This window comes from Ictidomys tridecemlineatus, chromosome 4 (genome assembly GCF_052094955.1).
Source record: "Ictidomys tridecemlineatus isolate mIctTri1 chromosome 4, mIctTri1.hap1, whole genome shotgun sequence".
NCBI lineage: Eukaryota > Metazoa > Chordata > Mammalia > Rodentia > Sciuridae > Ictidomys > Ictidomys tridecemlineatus.
In genome coordinates, this window is record NC_135480.1 from 109278320 (window position 1) to 109298369 (window position 20050).

The 20050-nt window shown below is 37.1% G+C and overlaps 1 protein-coding gene across 1 annotated transcript in view; it reads right to left on the minus strand.

The window, feature by feature from the left end:
• LOC144376699 (uncharacterized) overlaps nucleotides 1-20050 on the minus strand; it is a 38676-nt gene that overhangs the window by 18199 nt on the left and 427 nt on the right. The window contains exon 2 of the mRNA XM_078044961.1: nucleotides 19951-20009. Coding sequence (XP_077901087.1) covers nucleotides 19951-20009 — 59 coding nt within the window. The remainder of the gene's footprint in view (nucleotides 1-19950; nucleotides 20010-20050) is intronic.

A 20050-nucleotide genomic window follows, 5' to 3' on the forward strand; every position in this document is an offset into this window, starting at 1 on the left:
AAACATTAGAATAAGCTGATTCAGCAATATGGCAAGATATAAGACAAACAATTAGCATCTACCACATTTGTTCTTCACTAGTAATGAACAAGTGGAAAACAATATTTAAAATATAATACGATTTATAATTCTTCAAAAATTAAATACTTAGTAAAAATCTAACAAATTTCATAGGATTTGTATGCTGTGAATTTTTGATTATATATATATATATATATATATATACATAATTATATGTGTGTGTGTGTGTGTGTGTGTGGTGTGTGGGGATAGAATATTTGTGTTTTCATCACTGTTTCCTTTCTGGTACACAACTCCTAAAACCCTTGGAATCTCTAAAGTGATGAATGTCTTGTTGTATACTAATGTATTAACTGATGGGTGGGGGCTCCTGAATAGCTTCAGGGTGGGAATGTTTACCAGAGGAACCATCCATGTGATTAGAGGATTGAAAATTTATTCCAACCCCAGCCTCTGGGGAGGAAAGAGGGGCAGCAAGTAAAGTTGAAGACTAATGGCCAATCACCCATGCCTATGGAATGAAGTTCTATCAAAACCAAAAAGATAAGGAGTTCTGAGAATTTCTGGATAGCTAAACCTGTGGAAGTGCCCAGAGGTAGCCATGTTAATCAATTTTCTGTCACTATGACAAAATACCAGAGATAAAATCAACTTAAAGGGAGAAAAGATTTATTTTGGCTGTTTCAAAGATTTCATTTGGCCCTGTTGCCTTTGGGCCTGTGGCAAGCTAGAACATCTTAACAGGGAGTACACAGTAGAGTAGAGACTGCTTATCTCATGGAGGCTCAGAAGCAAAATGAGAGAGAAGGGGACCTGGATCCCCATATGTCCTCCAGGGGCATGTCTTTAGCACACAAGACTTGAGGGATACTCCAGATTCAATGTGGCACACAGAAAAAGGTATGAAAGCTTTATACCCCTTCCCACATAGCTTGACCTATGAATCTCTTCCACCTGGCTGTTCATTGCTACCCTTTGTACTATCCTTCCAATATATAGGTAAACAAAAGAAAATCGTGTCTCTTAATTCTGAGAGTTACTCTAGCAAATTAATTGACCCCAAAGAGGGAATAGTGGGAATGATTAATTTATACCTGACCCATCTGAGTACAGATGATAGCTGATGACTTGTGACAGGCATCTCAGTACCATAGGAGCAGTCCTGTGGTACTGAGCCTTAACTGGGGGAATCTGACCTTACCTCCAGGGAGACAGTGTCAAAATTGTATTGAATTAGAGGAAAGCCTATGGATGTTGGCTGGAGTATCTACCCGAAAATTGCTTGCTTTCTGTGGAAAAACCCTCACACCGCTGGTGACATAAATGTTGAGTGAATGATTATGTACAAAGCAGGAAATGCATTTTGGGTTTTGCTCTATCTTATATGCTAAAAATAAAACACTTATGAACAAAATAAAGAAATCAAAGATCTAAATAAAACAGAGGATATTCATGAATTCAAAGATGTAAAATAGTAAAGATATCAATTTTCCTCAAATTAATCACAGTTTTAGCACATTCCTTATGAAAACCTCAGCAAGAATTTTTGTAGATAAAATTTATATTTAAAAGTAAAGGAGGGCCTGGGGTTGTATCTCAAGTGGTAGAGCCCTCACCTAGCATGCATGAGGCACTGGGTTTGATCCTTAGCACCACATTGTTGAACCCTGATACAAAGAAAAGACCACCAACTCCAATTTTAAATCAAATTAAAACAAGCTTGTATTTGTGTACACAAAGAGAGCTGATCAGTGGCTGTCTCTCCTAACATTGGCTAGAGAGCAGCATCCCAGCTCTCCAGGAACGAGGTTTAATAGCAAAAAATGTTGCAAAAGGGGGTGTATTGAGAACTTACAGATAACAGGATTTTGACAAACAAAATACAAATACAGACAATAGGTTAATGATCTACATGGCTTAACATTTCAAGTTAGGGAATAAATTTAAATCGAAACATCAGAATTTATGAGGTGCTGCTGAGGTTTCAGAGAGGGTCATTACCTGGTCAGGGAAAGCCAGGCACTGGTGAGTTCAAGGCATGGGCAGGAATTCCAGACAAGTTTAGAAATCACAGTAATTTATAATAATACAGGAATTAACTTTTCATGACTTCGTGATGAGATGGCTCCCAATCTTAAGATGGAATTAGGCTGGGTTCATCACACATAACAATAAAAAATAAAGGCATTATGTGTGTGTGTGTGTGTGTGTGTGTTTATTTATGGAACTAAATAGCTAAAGCAATTTTGAAAAAGAATAAAGTGGTAGGATGAAGTCTACCCAATTTCAAGACTAATCACTCAGCCGCAGTAATCAAAACTGAATTATTGCTAGGGGATAAACATACAGACTGATGGAACAGAACAGATGCCAGAAATAGACCCATAACAACATGCCCAACTGATAAGAGCAAAAACAATTCAGTGAAGGGAAAATACTAGTAGTTGGATATCTGTGGGAAAAGACAAAGCAAGACAAAACCTTCAACCTAAATCTCACCTGGTGCAAAAATTAACTCAATATGGTTCATGACTTAAAAATAAAAATGTAAGACTATAAAACTTTTAGAAATAAAATACGAGAGGAAATCTTTGGGATACAGAGCTAGGCAAAAGTTCTAAATGTATAATTAATAAAAGAAAAATTAATCAACTGAACATAATAAAATATAAAACTTTTGCTTACTGAAAGACTGTATTGAGGAGGCAAAAATGGAAGCTATGAACCTGAAGAAAATATTTGCAAACTATGTATTTGGCAAAAGTCTAATTGTTAGGAATAGAAAGTATTCTCAAAATCACCATTAAAAAATCTGATTTGAAAATGTATTAAACACAAAGAGACAATTCTGAAAACACAAGAAACATTGCTGAAGAAAATGTGTGACCCATGCAGAGATTAGAAGAAATATTTCTCTGTGTTTTATTGGGCCCCAACAGAAAACAGAGCTTATTTTTCCTTTAGAATGGCTGAAGGAGTACAGTGTAAACTCAAAGCTACAGATGAATCTATTTCCTTGACATTTTCAGGTAATGAACCAATAAGTCCAGTGTGCATGAAGGGGCATGCTTAAGGTAGGTAGAGTTGAATTTTTATTAAAACAGGCCTCCAGGTTCATGTTGTAAGTCTTTGATCAGTCCCCTTATGATATCTTCTGATACAGCTCTCTTTTTAAATGATAGTATACCCTACCATACACTTCCCTGAGCAATTACACCTATTATCATACTATATACATTTACCTATGAGATGACTATTCCAAAGTCTCCAAGTTAGATCTTATACATCATCTCTCCCTAGCTCCAGGTGAGTTTGATGTGGCTAAAAAACACCTATAAATTAAGTGCCACAGAGAAGAGCACAAAATTGAAATTGGACAATCAATTTTCTTTCCCAGTGATTAGTATGAGCATTAGGGGAGAAAAAAAAAGATTTCTCTTATTCTGAGAATAAGAATTCAAGACAATGTAAACGTGGAGCTGCCATCTTCTTAGCCATCTGAGAACTGCCTGAGAGTGAACTTAACCCAGAGAAATGCTAAACTAAGGCACAGAGGTGAAGATGAAGTAAAGAGAGAATATACCTGTTGAAGTCATTTCAACTCCCTACTCTAGTTAGATATGAAACCAGTGCTATCCCTTGAATTGACTGTCTACAGAAAATATTTTCTCCATGTTGCTTAAGGTAGTTTGAATTGGGGTTTGTCATATAAAATAATCAAAATGATGGTCATCATAATAATAAATGATAATTTAACCCTCATCATTTCTTCTGCTATACCTTTCTCTTACTTTGTCCTATGGCTAGCTGCTATATGAAAAAAAAAACTATTTTATAAGCCTCCTGGGGAATCTTCAGGGTATAAACAGAATCAGTCACAGAGTCCTTAAAAAAGCAGTGGCCTAACCTAATTAGAAATATGTTACATAAAACTCTGGTAAAATTTTAAGGTATATCAACATATATAACAGCATTAGGAATGAAATTTTATACAAAAGTGTTGAGAGCCACAGCCAAAGGGGCCCCAGAAAACTTCCAGCTGCCAGCTGATTGGCTCCTCTGTGGTGATGCTCATTGGGCTGTTTCCCCGCCCTTTCAGACCATGGAGCTGCTCATTGGGGGACTTTTTTGGCTCCGCCCACACGACCCAGCCAATCAGCCTCAAGAGCAGGAGGAGGGGGCGAGGTTGAGAGGCTTTTGGGAAGCCAGTGGTGGAAGTTGGGCTCTGAGGGAATTCCTGAAGAGCTCCTGTGATGTGGCGTGTGTTCTAAAAAAAATAAAGTTCGTTTCTTTTGAATTAAAGTTCGTTTTCTCCTGAATTGTGCCCAGCCAGACTGCAGTATTTGGTGGGCCACACGGGGAATGACTGAGGTAAGTGATAAGGTAAAATGCTCGCCCCTGAGGGCAGGGCGAGAGGATGGGTAGCCATTTTAAGATTCTTCTTTTGTTTTGCTTCACTTCTGTTTTAAGTTGCCTGTCCCTGGAGATGTGTAAGATGGAAGAAAAACTGCTCACATCTGAGGAACAGATAGGGAGAAAGGATGGATGGACATTTCAGAAGGATAGAAAGGCTATTATAATGATTTTTTGTTGTTCCAATTTTGTTTCACTCTGTTTCAGTTTTGTTTGGCATTATCTTGTTGGGTTGTATTATAGTAGAAATATGGGATCAGAAATTAGTAAAAAAACAAACTGAAAGAGTGTTAAGTAAATTGTTAGAGGAAGGAGGAATCTCAGTAAAATCGAGAACAGTCAGAGCATACATTGATACAATACAAAAATGTAGCCCATGGCTTTTTAAGGAGGAGTTGTTAAATATATCACAATGGAACCATCATGGTGAAGATTTAAAAAGAATAGAAAAGAAAAGCCCAGGGACTCTGCCAGTTGGCACATTGCCATTGTGAACGTTCGTATCTTGTTTACTTAGTCCAAAGCCTTCAGTTCAGACAATGGTGGAGGAAGGAGAAGACATATTGATTCAAGTAAAAGAGAAAGTCTCTCGAGCTAGTCAGACAGAGGAAGAAAGTTTAGAGCAGAAAAAGCCATCAGGGGAAAAGTTACAACAGGAGACTGCTACTAACACCTTTCTATCACCAGAGGGCGTAAGTGTCCAACCAACAGCACCACCTCTACAGGAAGACTACTACTACTAACACCTTTCTATCACCAGAGGGAGTAAGTGTCCAACCAACAGCGCCACCTCCATATGCTGGGAGGCCCCCCAACCCCCACAGTTGATAGATGGGATCCTGAGACAGGACCTCAAATATTAACATGCCCTGTATTTGAGCAGGCAGGAGGGCAGCGAATTCACCATGCTTTAGATTTCAAAACAGTGAAGCAGCTAAAACAGGCAGTAACAACCTATGGTCCTCAAGCACCCTTCACTGTAAGCATGGTAAATCCATTACCAACTTGAACATGACGCTAGCAGATTGGGCTAGTATGTGTAAAGCTGTGCTAAATGGAGGACAATAACTGTTATGGAAGGTTGCCAATGAGGAATTTTGCAAGGAGACGGCTAGGTAAAATGCAGCAGCTGGTTATCCTCAGAGAAATCTAGATATGTTGTTAGGAAAGGGACCTTATGAGGATCAGCAGCAACAAGTTGCATATGATCCTGGCGTATACTCACAAATTGCTGCAGATGCGGTTAGGGCTTGGAAGACTTTACAAGGACATGGAGGTTTACAAGGTCAATTATCTAAGTTAATACAAGGAGCTAATGAACCTTACACTGAATTTGTAGATAGGCTTATTAAAACAGCTACCAGAGTTTTTGGTAATACAGAACAAGCAATGACGTTAATAAAACAACTGGCTTATGAGCAAGCGAATCGTTGGCGCAGAGAAGTCATTAGACCATGGAAACATGAAGATTTAAACACATATATTAAATTATGTAGAAATATTAATGAACAAGGGCAAGTCGTGGCAGCTGTAGTACAACAGGTTTTAGATGCCAAGCCAAAAACATGCTACAATTGTGAACAAACAGGACATTTTAAAAGGATTGCCCCATAGGATGAGGGTTTAACAAAACTAGGTATCAAAGGAGTAGAATACCAGGTATTTCCCCACAATGCCATAGACGGAGACATTGGGCTAATGAATGCCATTCTCAAACCACCATAGAGGGTACTTCATTATCAAAAAATGAACAAGGACCAGGTGTTTATCCACATTATCATGGAGAAAGGCATCGAGCTCCATTGCCAAAAAATGGACAGGGGGGCCCAATGCTCCAGGGCCCAAGACCACAAATATACAGAGCACTGGAGGAACCCAGCAACCCCATCAGGGTAGTGCCCAGAACACATTGTCCATTAAATCCCTCACTAGACAAACCAGAGGAAGTGCAGGATTGGACATCTGCGCCTCCGCCAGAACAGTACTAACTCCAGAGATGGGAGTTCAAATCATTCCCACAGAGGTAAAAGGACCTCTTCCCAAAGGAACAGTAGGCTTATTATTGGGATGCAGTTCTTCTACTCTAAAAGGACTTATGATAAGTCCTGGGGTAATTGATCCCAATTATGAAGGTGAAATAAAAATTATAGCCAGTTCTCCAAAGGGTATATCAGTAATTTCACCAGGAGATAGAATAGCCCAGTTACTAATAATACCCAGCCTACATGATAAATTTTCCAGTCATACTGTAGAAAGAGGTTCCAGGGGATTAGGTTCCACAAGTGTAGATTGGGCTATGCTTTCTTTAAATTTAGATTCTCGCCCCATGCTAAAACTAAATATTCAAGGACATGAATTTAATGGGCTACTGGATACAGGCGCAGACCTTAGCATCATATCTCGTCAAGAATGGCCAAAACATTGGCCATTACAACAAGCCACTCAAACGCTTCGAGGCCTAGGAGTGGCGACTAATCCCGATAGAAGTGCAATGGTATTAGATTGGAAGGATCCTGAAGGATGTGAAGGAACTATACAGCCATATGTATTGGATCATCTTCCCGTAAATTTATGGGGACGAGATGTCCTAGGTCAATTAGGACTAACATTAACAAATAACATCAATCCAAATGCACCCACTATTATGGCTAGACAAGGTTTTAGGAAAGGAAAAAGATTAGGAGAACAAGAACAAGGGATAGCAGCACCAATACAAATAGATCAAGGAACAGACAGACATGGATTGGATTTTCAGGAGGGGTCACTAAGACAATAAAAATTACCTGGAAATCAGAAAGGCCAGTATGGGTTCCTCAGTGGCCCCTGACTAAAGAAAAGATACAAGCAGCCCATGACCTGGTCAAACAACAATTAGCGGAAGGACATATACAACCTTCTGTATCTCCCCATAATACTCCCATTTTTGTCATCAAAAAGAAATCTGGTAAATGGAGATAATTGCAAGATTTAAGAGCCATTAATAATGAGATGGTTATTATGGGACCTGCTCAATTGGGGATTCCTCAATTGTCTGCTTTGCCAAAAACCTGGTATGTTTTAGTTATAGATATTAAAGATTGTTTTTGTTTTCAATTCCAATTCATCCTAAGGTTAGTCCACGTTTTGCATTTACTATCCCTGCACTGAATCATGAAGGTCCTGATCAGAGATATGAATGGAAAGTACTCCCTCAAGGGATGGCTAACAGTCCAACTATGTGTCAAATTTATGTTAACAAAGTAATCCAGCCACTTAGAAATCAAAATCCTGAACTACAAATATTTCACTATATGGATAAAGTATTATTAGAACACAAAGATAAAAACATATTGCTAGAATGTTATGTCACACTTACAAACTTATTAAAAAATTATAATCTAGAGATAGCAATAGATAAAGTACAATTAAATTTTCCAATTAATTATTTAGGAGTTCTATTATCCTCAACCATGGTTCGTCCACCAAAAATTCAAATATGAGTAGATCAACTCAAATCACTTAACAACTTTCAAAAGTTATTAGGAGACATAAATTGGATAAGGCCTTATCTAGGTATACCAACAGGAGAGTTGGGACCTTTATTTGATATCCTAAAAGGTCCATTAGGTCCAAATTCACCCCAAATGTTAATGCCTGAAGCAAGAAAGGCATTAAAAATCATTGAAACATATATGGAAAATATGCATTTGGATAGAATTGATATAAGTTTGCCTTTATTATTTATTGTACTACCAACAAAAAATATTTCTACAGGAGTATTTTGGCAAGAAGGTCCATTATTGTGGATACATTTATCTTATTCTCCTAAAACTATTCTTACTAGGTATCCTGAGGCTGTAGGACAATTAATACTCAAAAGAATAAAAGCAGCAAAGGGAGTGTTTGGAATTTCTCCCAATAAAATTATTACTCCATATACTATGTATCAATTTGATGAGTTAGCTAATGGGTTAAATACTTGGGCAATAATCATGTGTAAATCTAATGTTTCATTTGATAACCACTTACCATCTAATCCTTTATTGTCTTTTTGGTCATTGCATCCTGTAATTTTTCCAAAAATGACAAGAAAAACACCTATCATGAATGCTCCAAACATATTCACTGATGGGTCAAATAATGGTACAGCAGCAATAGTTATACCTGATCAAACTTTCACATTTTTAGCACCCAAACAATCAGCTCAAAAGGTAGAGCTTAATGCAGTATTACAAGCTTTTGTGATGTTTAAAGATTCTGTATTTAATTTATTTTCCAATAGTCAGTATATAGTTAATGCTATAGTATCCCTTGAAGATGCTGGTAGGATTTCCCCTTCCTCTACTGTTTTCTCTTTGCTTTCCACTTTACAAAGTCTAATCTGGGACAGAAAAGAGCCATTCTTTATAGGACATATCAAGGCACATACAGGATTGCCTGGAGCCCTTAGTTTGGGCAATGATTTAGCAGATAAAACTACATATGACATACATATTTTCTCTACACTAGAAGAAGCTACAAATTTTCATTAAAAGTTCCATGTCAATGTTAATACTTTACAAAAGCGTTTTAAAATAACTAAGGAACAAGCTAGACAAATAATAAAACAATATCAAAATTGTGTGACCTTTTTACCACAAGTTAATCTTGGAGTCAATCCTAGAGGACTGATATCTAACCATATTTGGCAGATGGACGTCACACACTTGCCAGAATTTGGAAAATTAAAATATTTGCATGTTACAGTTGATACTTCTTCTGGATTTTTGATGGTCTCCCTTCATGCCGGAGAAAAAACTAAAGATATTATAGCTCATTGATTACAAAATTTTGCCACTGTGGGCATTCCAAAACAGTTAAAAACAGATAATGCCCCTGGTTATACTTCTACCTCTTTTAAACAATTTTGCTCATCATTTGGCATTACTCATATAACAGGAATCCCATACAATCCACAGGGACAAGGCATAGTTGAAAGAGCTCATCAAACTATTAAAATGTACTTATTAAAGCAAAAAGAGGGAATTGGGAAGGGGTATATATTCCCCAAAGATAAACTTAAAATAACCCTTTTTACTCTAAACTTTTTAAATTTGGATTCATCAGGGCTTAGTGCTGCAGAAAGGCATATGTGTCCAAAAAATGTACAGAAGCCCAAGGTACTTTGGAAGGATATTCTAACAGGACAATGGAAAGGTCCTGACCCAGGATTGTCTGGAGTCGGGGGTCTGTTTGTGTTTTTCTACAGGGAAAACAGCAGCCGATTTGGATTCCAGAGAGATTAACTAAAGCAATTTCTACAGACCAAAAAGAAGATGATTTGGCTCAAATCCATAACAGCTGATATCCAGAACTCCAGTTTGGCTACCCTTACATCTGTGACAGAACCAGGATGCTCTTTTCAATATTTATTTTATTATTGCCCTTTTCCACATCATGAAGTTCTATTTTGTTTTTTGAGCTCATACAGACCTAGGTTAATGTTTTGCTGATCAGTTCTATTTTTTTGACTATAGAGTTTTAAAACATTGCAATGGACATACATATTTCACCTGTAAAAAGTTATAAGGCCTTTACTATTAAATGTTATGTGTTGTATGTATTATATTATGTGTGCACACTTGTGTTTTATGTTGTATGTTTGTATGTACATATGTCCATATATCATATATGATGAGTGCTCATGAAAAGATGGATCCAAATTTTTTTTTTATTCACGTGATTTAAATGCTTTAATTTAAATTGGGTAAACAGCTGTTGAGGATTGTTTTAATATGTGAACAAAAAGGAGGTTAACAGATCTGTTTATTTACTTTCACCTTTCCTTTTCATTATATTTAATAATTCTGTTCAAGATAATATAAATTGTTCAGAAAATTGGTTCTTTTAGTGCCTTCTGGAATGTTACATAATTTTTTCTTTAGCCATTATTGCCAGAATTCCTATCTTCATCCCAGTGCCAGTGAAGACAAAGATAAAACCAAACTACAGCTTCTGCAATAGCTATCACTGAACTGCTTGCAGAACTTGCCTGGACTATGTATCACTTGTATGCATTGTGAACTCACTTGTATGCATTGTGAACTATCTGTTGGTGCAGCGACTTGTGGTAGTGTTGGGGTATTTTTGCTGATGGTGTCATCGGTAGTACAATTTCTCCAAAAGGAGCTGTCAATTGGCTTGGTGTATCCTCCTCCCTTCTGCTTATGATGGTCGTTCAGCTAAAATTTGGGGGCCAACAGAGGTGAGACAAAGAACCTCACCCCCCTGCTGATACAAAGACCTATCCACAGGTGTGGCTGTATGCTGAACCAGTAGTCAATGATGGGTAAGATCCAATTACAATGGTACCAACCTAAGACAGGAGGCTGACACCTTGAGGTCAGCTCATCCAATGACAGGTAAGAATCATATGTAGTATTGGACAACCTAAGGCAGGCACAGTCCCTAAACCACATGCTTGTTGTTTAAACAGAGAGGGGGAGATGTTGACGAAATTTTATACAAAAGTGTTGACAGCCACAGCCAAAGGGGTCCCAGCAAACTTCCAGCTGCCAGCTGATGATTGGCTCACAGCGGCCCCAGAAAACTTCTAGCTGCCAGCTGATTGGCTGCTCTCTGGTGATGCTTATTGGGCTGTTTCCCCGCCCTTTCAGACCACGGAGCTGCTCACTGGGGGACTTTTTTGGCTCCGCCCATGCGACCCAGCCAATCAGCCTCAAGAGCAGGAGGAGTAGGGGGGGTTTGAGAGGCTTGTGGGAAGCCGGTGGTGGCAATTGGGCTCTGAGGGAATTCCTGAAGAGCTCGTGTGGTGTGGCATGTGTGTTCTAAAAATAAAGTTCATTTCTGCTTGATAAGTGGCTCCTGAATTGTGCCCAGCCAGACTGTGGCACAAAAGGATTCACCACAAAACTCACCAATGGATCTCTATCAAATTAATTTGCTAAGACAACAAAGAAATAAATTCTTCCCCAGTAGCTACCATAGGATTAGGCCATAGAACCCTTGACTGTAAGACATTCCACACCAGTGGGAATCAGAAAAGCTCAGTACTCTTCAACTGAGCAAGGACCCTAAAACTCAAGGTATTAGGCAGTTATATTAAACCAGACACATATGAACCCCACAGGCATTAGCTCACATATCCCAACTTGTCAGGAATTGGGAATTCAGAAAACCCCATCTATTCTCAAGGCTCCAAAATAGCTTGCCTTCAATTTATCAAGATTTATTCATAAAAAAATATCATTATCCAAGATAACTTCCTTTTTAAATGGTCATACATCACACCCTAGAAAGATCCAGTTTGGCTGAAATTTAAATTCAAGAGATCCTGGTCCCCTGAGGCATCAAAAGTTTTCTAGATGAGGTCTGATTATCTCTTTCCCTTGCAGCCTAGTTACCTAGTTCAACTTGGAGCAAATATTCCCCCAGCGATAAAACTTTTATTCTTTCTTCCAAAGTGAAAATTACTCCTCACACCTTCCTAAGGCTCTGGAAACTTTTAGTCACACATTAAACCTTCTATGAAGCCCCCTAATTGCTGGCTTTACTTTCCTTTTTACTGAACTGTGGGCACAGAAATATTCTGGGATTTTCTTTCCTGTCCATGCAATACCTATTCAACTCTTAATTAGCTTGTTCTAAATAGTTAACAGGTATACCTGAAAAAAAATATGATGTAAAGAAAACCTAATTTGTCATCTATGGTGTCTAGTCTTCTCTTTTATTTGCAACAGATGATTCTCAAATGGGAGTGTTTTTTGTCTCTACAAAAGACATTTAGTGATTTCTGGAAACATTTTTATTTTCCTGATTGGGAGAATGCTATTATATATAGTGGATAGAGGTCTTGGACACAAGACCTACAATGCATGGGATAGTTCTACTTAAAGAGTTCCCAGGCCAAAAATGTCAATAGTATTGCAGTTGAGAAGGTCTGATTCACAAGATCAACATACTTCACTCTAGATCAATATTATATCTGCCTTTCCTTGTTGGGACATCTCATTGAATATTAATAATTTCAGGACAGGGACTTTGCTACTAAGTGAAAAAAAGTAATTAAGTATTCTGATATAAAGATAGATTTTTAGGTCCCTTTCAGCTCCTGAGGGCTAAGCTAAAATTATAGAAAATGAAATTAATTTTAAACATACTTGATCAGCAATACTCAGTGTTATAAAGAACAATAAATATGGGCTGGGGATGTGGCTCAAGTGGTAGTGTGCTTGCCTGGCATGCGTATGGCCTGGGTTCGATCCTCAGTACCACATACAAACAAAGTTGTTGTGCCTGCCGAAAACTAAAAAATAAATATTAAAAAAATTTTAAAAAGTGGGTCTCATCCCATTGCTGGATTTTTTAAAAAAGAGAACAATAAATATAAGACATAAGCTACCCTCAAAGAGCTTAATAGTCTTGAGAAGATAAGGCATGTGCACTTGAAAAGCAGTGACACTAAATAGAAGTACAGTGTTTAGTATGTAAAAAAGAATGACTGGGAATAACATACTTGAGTTGGTCCTTAAACAACTGATTAAAAATTGAATGGATTTTAGAGCTGAAAGTAATTAACAACATTTCATTAAATCTTTATTTTACAGGTAAAGTAACTGAAACACAGAGACCAGCTGTTCAAATTAGGATAGCAAATTTCTGAGACAAGAACTGTAGTCTCCTGATGCCTGACCCTTTGCTACTGCCCTCACAACACACTACCTTTGTGGTTGCTGGGAAAGAAGAAAAAAGTAGAGAAGGCTCTATCTGCTTCTCAGTGAAAATGTACATCACCATCATCATCATTATAGCAGACATGTGATGGGTGAGTGAACTGGGGAAGGGTTCATGTTATGAAGCATCACAAAGTCAGACTTGAAAAGAATGAGCATCTTGTTATAAAAAGGTAAGACTAAACAGATTAATAATATTCTCATTCTAGGTGTTTTAGATCTTTTAGAAATAAAGGAAGTAATACAGGAATTTCAGAGAGGATCAGATTCCAGAAGCTGAAGGGTATTTATGGATAACTTGGTGAAAGAGGTAGATTGTACCTGAGTATTCTTTCAGGAGGCATGTGATTTGGGAGGACATAAGAATATGATCTAGCATAGAGAAGGCAGTATGGAATTAGGAATTAAGTAAGCCAAGTGACTTTGAAGACTGAAGAGTAAAGCTCACTGGAGTAGAACTGGAGTCCAAAAAACTGGGAAACAAGGCTGAAAAGGCAGGATGGGTCCAGATTGTGCAGGGCCTAAGGGTACTGAATTTACTCTTGCAAAGAGAGATCACTGCAGCGGCTTAAACAGATTAATGTCTTGATTAATGTTTTAGGAAGACTCAACTGGTAATAATGATGTAGATGATGGACTGTGCCATGAGAGAGAAAAGGAAAAGACAAGAAGCCATTCATTTATCTAATGAGAATAAAAAATTAAGAATAACAATACTATATAATATCTATGATGTGTGGAGTAATTACTTTGTTTATACTGCACTAACATGCATTTTCCCATTTAATGCTTACCATAGCCATTAAAAGTTGAATTATTGTGTAAAAGAGAAAAACAAACCCCTTTAGCTCACTTACCACTCAACACAACACTTCTGATGCCAGAGGTATGGGGTTTGTTTCCTCATAACTAAGCAACCAAATCTATAAGACACTTAGCTGGGTGTCCTCTGATTCAATTCTGACACTCTCTACTGGAGATAGGGTAATATTCCACAGATAAAGAACTCAGTTCCCCAAGATTGCTCCCTACTTTAGATGCCAGTCACAAGTTCCGGTAGTCTGATCTGCCAGTCTTAAATTGGGGTTTCCAAATCCCCCTTCTTTTGTTCAGTTAATTTGCTAACATGGCTCACAGACATAGAAAAACACTTATGCTTACTTGTTTATTATAAAAGAATTACAAATGATAGCAATGAATAGCCAGATGGAAGAGATGCATAGAACAAAGCATATAGTAAAAAGGGCATGAAGCATTCATTCCTTCTCCTGGGTTGCCACCTTCCAGGAACATCCAGATGTTTCAAACTCAATTCTTGGATTTTTATATAGGTTTCATTATGAAGGCAAGATTGATGATACAACAGGCCTTAGTGATCAAACAGAGCAGGGCCTCTCTCCCTTCTCCAGAAGGCAGGGAGTGGGGCTGGAAGTACCAATCTACTAACCATGCCATGGACTTTCTGGCAACCAACTACCATCCTGAGGCCATATAGCAGCTGCCAGCAACTAGTCGTCTCATTATCATTCAAAGATATTCATCATTCCAAATATTCCAGAGGTTTAAGGCCTCTGTGCTAGGAAATGAGAAAAAACTAAGTATATGTGATATGATATGTGTTTATCTAGAGAGACAGAGCATGCTTGTTATAAATCACAAAATCACAATTATCATCTCTGTTCTATAAATAAGAGAATTTAGTCAGAAAAGAACCAACCTAAGTACCTAAGGACAACTTAAGTACAAAAGATGAATGGATAAAGAAAATGTGGTATATATACAAAATGGAATATTACTCAGCCATAAAAAGAATTACTTCATGCCATTTGCCAGAAAATGGATGGATCTGGAGACTATTATGCTAAGCAAAATAAGCCAATCCCAAAAAACCAAAGATCAAATATTCTTTCAAATATGTAAATGCTAACACATAACAAGGGTGGGAGGGAAATAATAGAAATTCAGTAGATTAGACAAAGGGAAATGAAGGATTGGGGGACAAGAAATAGGAAAGAGAGTAGAATTAATTTGATTTAACTTTCCTATGTACATATATAAATATACCACAGTGAGTTCCTACATCATGTACAACCACAAGACTGGGATCCTAATTTAGAATAAGATATACTCCATGTTTGTATAAGTATGTCAAATTATACTCTGCTGTCATGCACAACTAAAAAGAACAAATAAAAATATTTTTTTAAAGAGGCCAATAACTAGCCCGTATCACACAAGTAGGGAATGAAGGAGCTAAAATTTAAATAAACAATATATAACAACATAACTCTATAAAATAAGCTTGTACTCTTTACTATGTTAAATAATCTATAGAAGTCCAGCACATGAGAACAAACAGAATTACTGGTGTTAGGTGTCCTATAATTAAACCAAACTCTGAAGAGTCAGGTAGCAAAAAAAAAAAAAAAAGAGAGAGAGAGAGAGAGAGAGAGAGAGAGAGAGAGAGAGAGAGAGAGAGAGAGAGAATTCAAAGCAATCAATCAAAAAGGACCCAGTTCACTTGGGCCAGAATTCTAAGGATGTCCCTTTGCTTTAACCCTATAAGGAAATGGCAATCCATTTTTGTTCCCTGTTTCTGCTTTCTTCAGCCTTTTTCTGTCTATTTTTAAAAATAAGGAGTTGTCTAATTCTGGAATCACAAAAGTTAATTAGCTCTTTAATTTGTTTTGATTTTGTCTTTTGAAAGTCATATCCCCCCATATCATTAATGTTTTACTTAAAGAGTTCAAAAGCAAAATAATTAGAGGTGAACTAGTAAATAAAGGATAATTTACTAGGGAACAACTGACAAAACTTAAAGCTTATTAAATATATAGAAATGAGAGAGTAAAAACAAAAAACAAAACACAATCATTTCTTAAGTATTAGGAATGTGAGAAAATAATATCATGGATAGAAGTAGCAGAATCACAAATGAGAATCCAAAGGAAAAAAGAGTAATAAATATTTCAGGATGTTGGATTTGAGAAGATGAAAAGATATCCAAATGGAAATTTCAGTACACATCTAAGATTTTAGAAACTCAGGGGAGAGCCAAGAATTGGAAATACAGATTTTGAAATTACCCTACATAAAATGGAGAATGAAAGCAGCAAAACTACTAAAGTCTTCAAGGTTTTAATAAAAGGACTGATCCTTGGGGAAACAGCAAGAGTTCAGAGGCAGAAGAGAAGTGGGTGGAGAGCCAAGGAAGGGTGTTTCAGATGGGAGCATTTCAAGGAGAGAGCAGTGAGCAAGCACAGCTGCCTTTTCTTCATTCTGTATTCCCTCAATGAGAGACCTCATTTTCATCCATTACCTTGGCTATCATCTACTCATATGCAAATGAGTCACATGCCCATATTACCTGGCTTTTCACCTTAGTTTTCCCTAAGCTACACACTCAGATTTCCAACTGTCTACCCTTATTTTCACCAAAGCCATCTCAAATTCAGCATGTTCAGAATCAAACGCTGCCTCATATAATGTGGTCTTCTTCCAGTCTTCCTTATCTCTGAAAATAGCATCCCGCTGCACAAACCAGAAAACTTTGAATAATCCATAACCTGTCTCTTATACCTCAACCCCAACCAATCCTCATTCAAGTCATTCTTAGCTTTCTTAACATCTCTGGCTATTACAATCTTAGCCTAAGATACCACCACCTTCCATCTTGTACATGCAACTACCTCCCATTTGGACTTTACATATAATCTTGCTCTCCTCCATGTAGACAAGATGATCATTTCAAATGCAAACCTGACTATATAACAAACACCCAATTCTGTTTAAAATGCTTGCTTTCTTAGCTCTTGGGGTTAAGATCAAATTCCTTGCCTTGGCCTACTTGACCTGCATGATTTGGTCCCTGCCTACTTCTTAGTCTCATTACTACCATCTGTATTTTGTTTTTTTGCTCGTCCTCTTTCAATTTCTTGAATCTTCTAAGCTTCTACTCACATAGACCTCTGCATATGCTTTTCCCCTCTACCTAGGAAATGCTTTTCACTCCCATCTCTACCCTCTACATCCTTTTGCCTACTTATCTTTCAGTTCTTGGTTTAGTGATACTGTGCCAAATCTCCCTATTATTAGAAGTTCTTGTTGAATTCTTGCCTCTCCTTAGCACTGACTAATCACAGTTGTAATTTTACAATACTTTGTGATTGTTTGATCAATGTCAATTTCTCCTGACAAGAAGCTTCATAAGGGCAGAGATTATGTCTTTTTTTTAATTATCAAATCATCAAGACACACCACTGTATCCAACATGGTTTTTAATATTTGTTGAATCAATTATTACATACTTTATATATATATATATATATATATTTGTAGTTGGATACAATACCTTTATTTATTTTTGTGTGGTGCTGAGGATTGAACCCAGCGCCTCACACATGCTAGTAAGTACTCTACCACTGAACCACAACCCCAGCCCTACATACTCTTTTAAAAGTAAAAAAAAAAAAAAAAAAAAAAAAATAGGACTGACTAATAAGACAATTGAGTTGACTATTAAGAATGCTGATGACCTTTGAATGTACACTTTTAATCTACTGATAAGGTAGAATTCAGAATGAGGGACTTAAGGAACAATGGCAATAGGGAAGAGAAGATGGACAAGAAGGGTAACAGGAGACAGCACCAGTTATCAAGGGAAAGTTGTTTATTTTTATTTTGTTATTCTTCACATCATTACTGGTGTTCCCCAGTTCAAGGAAGACTTAAAGAGGAAAGAATTTAAAATGTTAGATACAGGATATAATTAGTGAAACAAGATAACTAACATTGCAGGAGTTTAAAAATGTCAACAAAGTGTGAGGTAAGAAAAGCTGTCATAAAGGAGTTGTCAATTTAAGCACACAACTAGTTGAAATATTTGAAACCATAAAGATGCTGATGGGTTAATAAATCAATTATACCTGATGGGCAAGGCACATAAAAGAGAGCTGTGTTATACATCAAAAGGTAAGGAAATCATGTTAAACTATGCCACTTAGATGTAATCAGCAAAATATAGATATGGGAAACTTCATAGAAGCAACAACTTGATCCTTTAACAAATTGCAAGGGAGATAAAAGTGAACATAATAAAACATTATGTTCCCCATCCACTGAATCCTGAATTGCAAAAATTGAACTTGAGAACCTGAACTGCTTATTTGTATAAGATGGAAAATATTTAATTTATAGAATTAAAAAAAACTTAAAAGACTAACAACAATCACAAAACCACAATGTGTGAATTTGACTGGATCCTAGTTTAAGGAAGCAAATTATAAGAGAGAAAGAAGTAGAAAATTAAACAGTGGATACTTGATATTAAGTAAATACACTAAATACTTTAGGTGTGATTATAGTATTACAGTTATGCTTTGTTATACTGAAATAAATTTTGGGTGGCTGATATTTGCTTCAGAACAACAAGTATACACATAACATGGAAGCAATAAATTACGAATTAACATTGCTAGAGCTGGTAGGGAGTTCATTGGGCTTCACTATAAAATGCTTGAAACTTTCCTTGATAACTTTTTTAAAAAGACGAGATTTGGTTTCCAAGCACAGGATTTTCTTTCATATACTACATTTTAGATCACCTTGATTAATGCTTCCTGGTCTGAGTCTAGTGAACTTCATAAAACCGTGGTGATCATATCTAGGTAAATTTAAGTGATGCATCAAAAAAACAGGGTTGGATATAACACAAGATACACTTAAAATCTGAAATATAACAGGAGTAGATCTTTCAAAGTATTATTAAAAGAGTTTCAAGGTCAAAAATTAATATATATGATAACAAGAAACTTAAGAGGGGCAGGTCAGGTTAAGGAGTATGTTCAAAGCAATGGGTAAAAAAATGATTTTATCTACTCCCTGTTTCTAAGACACATTCACTGGAGATTCCCTGCCAAGGAAAAAGTCACTCAGGTATAAAATGACCAAACCTGAGCAAAGAAAAGAATGAGATTTTGCAAAATGGAGTAAGGTCACTCAAATCTCCACAACCTACTTCTGTTATCTTTTCTGTTTCGTTCATTCTATTTCCTTCCTCCAAATTCCAAATGTGCTTTAGAAGTTAGTGCAAGGCCGAGACAAAGCCGGGAGACTAACAGGTAATAGAAAGTGTTTGGATAAAAGAAATAAAACATTATGTTCCCCATCCACTGAATCCTGAATTGCAAAAATTGAACTTGAGAACCTGAACTGCTTGTTTGTATAAGATGGAAAATACAACCATCAGGATTTGAAAGACAAGTTTAGATTGGCTGCATGGCAGTGACTAAAATATTTAACTATAGGGAATTCTTTCTTAACCAGATCTCATCCTCAGCAATCCTCAAAGCACCAGCCTTTTACTTGCTGGTACATATACAAAAGAAAAAAAAAATTAAAACGTCGGTCATTTTAAATATATTTTGGGGCAGGGGAGTAAGACCATGTGAAGTGTATAGAAAAAAAAAAGTGTTACGTTCAGCAAGAAAGTCAGTGGTTGGAGCACTGTGGAAGAGTGACAGTAGGAAATGTGGTTGGAGACACAGCAATGGGCTCCCAGTCTTTATACAGGAGGTGGACATATCAGACCCCGGGGTGGCACATCTGAAACAAAGCAGAATTGCCTGAAGTGGTGCCAAAAGTGCTCTGCAACCCTCTGGCCGCTAAGAGTTGGCAAGGGTGTAAACTGATCCCACCGAGTTGGACAGATTAGGTCAGCCTCTTCCCCCAAAAAAAACAAAACCCAGTTACATCGCCATTAATCGAAAATTGAGAGTCCTCTCCTTTTTCCGGGACCTAACCTTACCGCCAAACTGAATACTTGATAAAGTGAAGCGTAAACGATTGCTGAAAACCAGCCTCAACCTATCGGGTCAGGACAGCAGTTAATTCCACTGCCCCAGATC